Source organism: Perca fluviatilis, chromosome 8 (genome assembly GCF_010015445.1).
Source record: "Perca fluviatilis chromosome 8, GENO_Pfluv_1.0, whole genome shotgun sequence".
Classification (NCBI taxonomy): Eukaryota; Metazoa; Chordata; class Actinopteri; order Perciformes; family Percidae; genus Perca; species Perca fluviatilis.
Window position 1 is genome coordinate 38,574,997 of NC_053119.1, and position 7,871 is coordinate 38,582,867.

Consider the following 7,871-nt stretch of genomic DNA (forward strand, 5'->3'; position numbering starts at 1 on the left):
TAATTTATACTTTATTAATCCCGCAAGGGAAATTACAATGTTTTCACTCTGTTGTTATTACAACAGAGTGAATTACACACACATGCTCAGTACCTATACATGCCCTAATTAATGGAGAGATGTCAGAGTGAGGGAGCTGCCCATGGAAAGGTGCCCCAAGCAATTGAGGGGGTTCTGTGCCTTGCTCAAGAGCACCTTGGCAGTGCCCAGGAGGTGAACTGGCACCTCTCCAGCTACCAGTCCACCACCATACTTTGGTCCGTATGGGGACTTGAACCAGTGACCCTCCGGTTCCCAACCCAGCTCCCTGCTGACTGCCAAAAACTGGTAAACAAAAAACACTTTGTGTTCAAATTTGACATACTTTATTCTTTTTGACCAAGTTCAAATATGATGGCAACAGTAAACATAAAGCCAGTTTGTAAGACAACCTGTACACGGGTTACTGGCTTTAAGAAAGCCTTGGTCCTTTAATATACAACAGCATGTAATATAATTCTCCTCATAATTGTTCAACTGAATATTCCATCAATGTTTACATGTAGTAAAACATTCCATCAGTACTGCATGGGCATTTAAAACTGCTGGCAAAGCAGACATTCGTTATCAAAATGACCGCAGAGTCTCATGGCATCTGGTTCTTTTCTTCTGGGTTTCTCTTGAACTCTATTTCTGTCTTGCTGATCTTGTCTTCTTTCTGGTTGAATGTTTCATCACTGCGTCTGTAAGAGGAGCTGCTCTCTGCGCTCTGCACTGATGAAGAAGCGGAGTTTTCTCGGCAGCAGCCTGATCTCTACAGGCATGGCTTCATACTCCTCGTTGTCGATGTTGTAGAAGCCGGCGGCGCCCTGCGGGGTCAGGACGCAAAGTTAAACGTCAAGACAAAAACTAACATCCAGAGCTTTAGATTATTTCAATTTTTCTGGGGGGCTTTTCTGCCTTTAATTTGACAGGACAGCTAGGTGAGAAAGGGGAGAGAGAGAGGTGGGAAGACATGCAGGAAATCGTCACAGGTCGGATTCGAACCCTGGACCTCTGCGTCGAGGAATAAACCTCTCAGTATATGTGCACCTGCTCTACCACTGAGCCAATCCGGCCACGCATACAGAGCTTTAGAAGTAAAAAAACATTTATTGATTTTTTTTTTTTTTTTTTATCTGTTAGCTTTGTTATCTCGATAACGAGGTAATCAATGATATTTTCACGGTACAAATATGGGACTTTTAACCCTTGTGTTGTCTTCCTGTCGACCATGCAACTTCTAGTTTTTCTGGGTCAAAATTTGAGTTTTTTGTCACTTTTTTACGATTGTTTTCTGCGCTTTATTGATGTTTTCATTGATGTTTTTTGCTGCGTTTCTGAAGCTTTTTCCGGAATTTTTGACACTTTTTTCAACGTTAAACGTCATTTTTTTTTTCAAATGCTACAAAATTGTAGCCTAGAAATCTAGACGCACCCTAGTGGCAGCAAATTTATTTTGCAGCCAGGGGGGTCTAGGCACTCTCCATTGACTTGCGAGCTGGAAAAACCAAACTCTGGTCAGGCCAGTGCACCAGAGTTGGTGGGCACCCAAATTCAATGAAAGTAGTGAACTGATGATTTATTTTACTTCAATTCAATTTAATTTATAGTATCAAGTCATAACAGAGTTATCTCGAGACACTTTACAGATAGAGTAGGTCTAAGAGCAAGCATTAGCAGTGGCTGTTGCGACAGTGGCGAGGAAAAACTCCCTTTAAGGAAGAAAACTCGGCAGACCCAGACTCCTGGTAGGGCGGTGTCTGACGGGGCCGGTTGGGGGTGTGATGAACACTGGCAAATAATAGTCCCATTAAAGATAATGGAGCAGTGACTTTGAAGGTAGTCGTGGAAGTTCATGTCATAGCAGGGCACATCGTGTCAAGTGAAGAGCGTTGCATGGAACCATCCACGTTAGTTTCTTTGACAATTTGGTTGAAAGAAACCCAAATTTCTGAAAATGGGTCAAATGTGACCCGAGGACACCAGGACGGTTAATTTGGCTTATCTCTAAATTGAGTACAAATACCTGATTCTGTGTGTCAGAGATGTCCTCAACTCAAATAATTGTTAGGAATTATTCATTTAACTTCTTTCCAGCAACCCAAAAATCAAAGACTAAAGACATTTCCTCACAATTTAGTGGTATCTTCCTAACAGGAAACAACCTTTTGTTATGTGATAAGGGCTTGATTATCGCGAGATTAAGCATGTGATCTCAAGACAACGGCATTAAAAAAAATACAACTGCAAGCACGACCGTTCTCGGCTCCCGTGGTAAACTGACTAATATCAGCACAATCCTAAAATTGGATTGATTTGCTTTGATGTCAAACAATGAAATAGGATTGACCAATCAAAGGGTTACTGACCTCTGGCAGCTGCAGCCGGCAAGCACTGGCTTCCAGTTTTGTGGAGTCTTTGGTGAACACAGTGGGGTCCTCTTCTTTTTTATTTCTATAATGAAGAACATTTACATTCTACTTAAACATGAACTTTTATATAATGTATATAGCCTCGATAATGTTTTCTGTTTGCAAAAGAGTAATAAAAAAAAAAAAACGGAATCTACTAACCCGACAGTGATGTACTCGCCCACGGTCAAATTGTCCGGTTCCGCACAGATCATCAGGGAGTCATTTATGCGCTGCCAGTTCAAACAAATAGAAACAAGTAGTTTACAAAAAAATCAAAAGAGGAAAACAAGGCATATGGGGTTTAATGGGATCATGTCACCATTCAATGGCTTTGGACTGACCCTCTCGACTGGGTTCTTGTTGTGCGTTTGAATAAACAGCTCCAACGTCGACAGCTGCTCCTCCTTCCACTGCTCTGGTTCTTCCACTTTTGGAGGCTCTGCGCAAACACACACACACACGCACACACACTACAACTCAGTCTTTTACTGTTGGGATTTGGTGTTCATGTTGCCATGTTGCGATCCAAAAGTATCCACCCAGTGACACACGCTACCTTCGACAGGAGGGTTCCAGCGGTTTTTCAGCCTGCGGATGATGCGGTAGAGCAGGTTGGGTCTGGGGGGCTTCTGAGATGGCAGGTCAGGGGGCCGGAGGCTGGGATCCAGGTAGGACACTGAGACGTCCCGGACCAGGGGCCACTCCTGAGAGATTTACAACCGAGTAAGACTAAAATACTAATCAGCAGCCACCGAATTATAACAAGGTGGCATTTTAGCCTCCTGGACTGTCATCCAGGTATGTAGTGATCTGTGTGCCCTTTTTTTTATCTGCATTTTCTTTTCTACCTGTGTCAAGTGTGATCCCATGTGGGATATCGTATGTGTATATATTAGCTCTATGTTTTTGTTGTATTTTGTTGATGTCTTGTCATGAGCACACTGAAGCAAATTCCTAGCAACTTGCACCGAGTTGTATGGCAATAAAGTATTGAATCTTGAAACGGGGGGGGGAGACATGAAATACAGCAATAACCTCATGACATCTACTGTATCTTATAGACGATTGATTTGATTAGATTTATAGATAATGTAGGGCTGGGCGATATGGAGAAAATCAAATCTCACAATATTTTTGACCAAATACCTCGATATTGATACCGCAACTATATTGTAGTGTTGACTATTGGTGCTTTCACAAAATATTTACACAATGAGATTTTTGATAAATAATCATCAGTAATGTGGATATAATGACTAAGTGGGTAAAGGCAAATAATAGAACAGCTAGAACAGTCTGGTAAGTTCAGAAAATGACATCACTTTACTGTAATCCAGCCTTTAAAATCAGGAAAAGACTTATGTCATATCACGATATTACAATATCCAAAATCTAAGACGATATCTAGTCTCATATCACGATATCGATATAATATCGGTATATTGCCCAGCTCTAAGATAAGGGATTAGATTTATGACATACTTAAAGTATATTTTTGTCAGGATGGAAAACTTCTATAGCAGAATTTGGATCATTATAGGATACTAGGATTACACTAAAACCTACACTTATATAATAGGATTCAATTTTAGGATTATTTTTTGGGCTTTTCCACCTTTAATGGACAGGACAGCTAGGTGAGAAAGGGGAGAGAGAGGGGGAAGACATGCAGGAAATCGTCACAGGTCGGATTCGAACCCTGGACCTCTGTGTCGAGGCATACACCTCTGTTTATGTGCGCCTGCTCTACCCACTGAACCAAACCGGCCACGATTTGATATAAATTCAATATAAAATATTTGTCAAGTTAACAGCTGTTGAAGGTAGAGTGACTCAATGCAACAATCAATCAGGTATTCAATTGTAAACAGGCAATTCATGGACCACAGACACTGTGGAAAATGTACTTAGCAATTGAAGAGTTAAACAAAATAATAAAAAAAAGATTTTCATAATAGGGAGGAATCTCTATCCCATTGGTGGTAGCTGACATTGCTTTCCAATATCAGATATTTTATAAAAGGCCAACATTGGCTCAATATACGGTCAAAAATAAACACAGCCTTACCCGTAGAGTACTAAACCAATGTGCTGCTTTTGTCTTCAGTGGTCCAAGGTACCAATATCTATGGGGAAATATGGGGAATTACTCCTTTGTACGGGCAATGATGTCACAGTTATAATCGGAGTGAGCAATTGTGTAATCTCACTTGCTGATCGTTGCAGCCACATCTCTAAAAGCACCCCAACGTAGTCCCATCAGAGCGAATACTGGCTGATCCTTTTCCCCCTAGAAACACACACACACACACACACACACACACACACACACACACACACACACACACACACACACACACACACACACACACACACACACACACACACACACTTGAATTCCTATCCTAGTTCTGACACATATCTCACTGCATTACAAAAATAAAACTATAATCTAAAGCTTCCTTATCCTATTTTGTATAAGTGTGAAATAATATATTTCTCAAATCGTCTGTTAATTTTGACCTGAAAACAAATATCTGCATTCAAGACAAATACTGCGTCCATAAAGGCGCTGACACACCAACCCGATAATCGGCCGTCGGACAGTCTGGCGAGGTCGGTGACTCGAGTCTGTTCGGTGTGTTCCGTGCCGCCAGTGGCCAGTCGGACTCAATGACCAATTACCGGGAATGACGAGCGGGATGAGCGTGACTAACGCCTCTCAAAATCTGACGAAAATCTTTTAAACTGACCTTTGTCGATCTGAAATGAAGACAGATTCAGCAACTGCATGGCCTATTTCTCGCTTAAAATGTTTTCAGAAAAACGTTTCGGTGAACTATTTTCATAAAATACGAGATCGTATTTCGAACGAGCCGCCATTATGGTGGGGGAGAAGCCAGACCCATGTGATGCGTTCGTCCAATCAGCTGCCGGTTTTCATATTTGGGGCGACAATACAGATTAGCGCCGCCTGCTGTTATGGAGACGTATTGCGTCTCGCGCACGTGCAGAACGTACGCTCAGGTCGGCGTCGCTTCTGTGTGTTCCGAGGCACTTTTCTGAGCGCCTCGGGGAGACTGATCAGTCCGACTGGCTTTTCTGCCGATGGTCGGTCGTCCGGTTGGTGTGTCTCCCTAACTTGGAGGATTTGTAGTAAACAGGACCAGGATCTCACTTTGATTTGTAGCACATCCAGAGGTACAGTCTCTCCCTTCAGAATGGACAGTGTTGCTGATGTAATGTCTCTGGAAAATTTACAAGGTGGAAAAAATGGGTTTTAGTTACTTAATAAAGAAACGCATACCATGCCCATATACGTACTGTATATATTTAGCAAGTGAGACCCATCCTGTACACATGTTATCACAGGTTAGGAGACTGTGTGATGATAACATCTGGATCTGTGTCAGTATTAATGTTGAAGAGATACTCACTTGACCTTGTTGTCACTGAGGAGGTGAAGACTTGGACTCAGGGAGTTGTGAGAGCCCAGTGGAATGAATCCAATAGGTGTGTTACAGACTGTTTCCTGTAGTCAGAAAAACATCCATCATTAAAGAGAGTGTGGAAGTTTGGATTAAGCTGTCCTCATCTCGTTCTGCAATTAGTCCTAAACCAAAGCCTTGACGGCGGTTCAACACAATAACGATGTGACACCCACTTGATCTGGCCTTCGCAGTAAACCCGTGACGACTTCCTGCAAGGTGCCGTCCCCTCCGGCCACGATCAGCATGTCTGTCTGTTCCATGAGCTCCGTTAGTTTTTTTGCCTGGCCTTCGTAATCTGTCTGTAAACAGGTAATATAATCACGGTGTTACACAATAGGATCCCTACTAGAGCCACTAATAACACTGATTGATTCTAAGGGGAGAAAAAAAAAGCTAAATATACCTTTACTATTGTAATCTCCACACCAGCCAGGTGTAAAATAGGAACAGCATTCTTTTCAAACAGGTTGTTGGCTTTCCTGGGGAGGATTACGAGAGGCAGTTGGAAATATACTGAGAAACACTGTTCTCTGAAGTCCAGACAAAAACTGTCAATGATGCCTGTCTTCTTACCCACTACAAGCTGCAGGGTTCAAGATCACTGTTGCTTTCCTCAGCCGCTCCTGTGGTGCTATCTGTTGACGTCCAAATTCCTAACAGAGATTATGACGATGACGGCGATTAGGGCTGAAGGCACTTGAAGAAGGTTTTTTGGTTTAAATGATGACAATGTATGTACACAGATACGTTATGACTTACCCTGGCCACTAGACAAGCTTCCCTCCGCAAAACACTGTCGCTGATAAGATACAAGACACACAATGTAAGACACACGGACAGGCCTGTACTTCATCTAGCAAGCAAGCAGACGACGTTTCACAGACACCAGTCACAAAGTGCTTCACACCCAAACAAATACAATTGATCTAATCCGAGGAAATGTCATAACATGAAATACTTACCAGTAGGGCTGGGCAATATATCGATATTATATCGATATCGTGATATGAGACTAGATATCGTCTTAGATTTGGGATATCGTAATATCGTGATATGACAAGTCTTTTACTGGTTTTAAAGGCTGCATTACAGTAAAGTGATGTACTTTTCTGAACTTACCAGACTGTTCTAGCTGTTCTATTATTTGCCTTTTCTCCACTTGGACATTATGTCCACATTACTGATGATTATTTATCTAAAATCTAAGTGTGAAGATATTTTGTTAAAGCGCCAATTGTCAACTCTAGAATATCGCCGCAATATCGATATCGAGGTATTTGGTCAAGAATATCGTGATATCTGATTTTCTCCCTATCGCCCAGCCCTACTTACCAGTGTTTACCATACAGCCAGTGTCCCCCGTAAGACAGGACGCACACAGCAAATGTGGACTTCTTCCAGTGATTCCGCAGAGTCCGGAACCCTTTCACAACGCGAGCCATTGTTTGATTTAAGTCCCCGAACCCTCTATTTGAATGCGGTGCTACACGTACAGCGGCTTCCAAGTTTTATATTCACGAATGACACATTTCCATCCCAGCGGTCATGTAGCTAGCTAGCCACAACTGTCAGACTAGCGTGGACATGTTGGTGTAACGTCAAAACAGTACGGCCGAGCACAGGGCGGAACCAATGTTGGTGCGACTTTGTGTTCCATTAACGTGTTTCAAGGTTTCAATGCAACACGAGTATTACTTTATCAAAGTTTCATAGAAAATACTATTTGGAAGATAACATAATTTGTAAAATAAAAATTAAATCCCCGGAAATCCATTTACATTACTTCTTGAGTTTGTCTCCGTTACTAAACTACAATTCCCATCCAGCTAGAAGGCACCTCATGCGAGGACCTCGCCTGAAGGATTTTACAGAATTACGGAAATGTTTAAAATATTTTACCGACGTAATTACCCAGTACTCGCATTTAAATAGAACTGGTGGATTT

At 42.0% G+C, this 7,871-nt stretch overlaps 1 protein-coding gene across 1 annotated transcript; it reads right to left on the minus strand.

The window, feature by feature from the left end:
* Positions 1–342: 342 nt before the first annotated feature.
* agk (acylglycerol kinase) lies at positions 343–7,538 on the minus strand. The gene is made up of 14 exons (XM_039807708.1): positions 7,259–7,538; positions 6,686–6,725; positions 6,500–6,579; positions 6,330–6,405; positions 6,100–6,225; positions 5,873–5,967; positions 5,614–5,683; positions 4,646–4,725; positions 4,504–4,561; positions 2,992–3,139; positions 2,777–2,874; positions 2,595–2,665; positions 2,391–2,475; positions 343–848 (listed from the first exon to the last, which is right to left on the minus strand). The coding sequence occupies exons 1-14, from the start codon at positions 7,366–7,368 to the stop codon at positions 714–716; spliced, it is 1,272 nt and encodes a 423-aa protein (XP_039663642.1). The 5' UTR covers positions 7,369–7,538; the 3' UTR covers positions 343–713.
* Between the last annotated feature and the right edge of the window lie 333 nt (positions 7,539–7,871).

Excerpts from the sequence above, each read along its gene's own strand:
- agk (XM_039807708.1), bottom strand. The coding sequence starts at position 7,368 with ATGGCTCGCGTTGTGAAAGGGTTCCGGACTCTGCGGAATCACTGGAAG. Across the intron at positions 4,562-4,645 it reads GTGGCTGCAACGATCAGCAA|ATATTGGTACCTTGGACCAC; the intron begins GTGAGATTACAC and ends ATTTCCCCATAG. Across the intron at positions 2,476-2,594 it reads GGCGAGTACATCACTGTCGG|AAATAAAAAAGAAGAGGACC; the intron begins GTTAGTAGATTC and ends TCTTCATTATAG.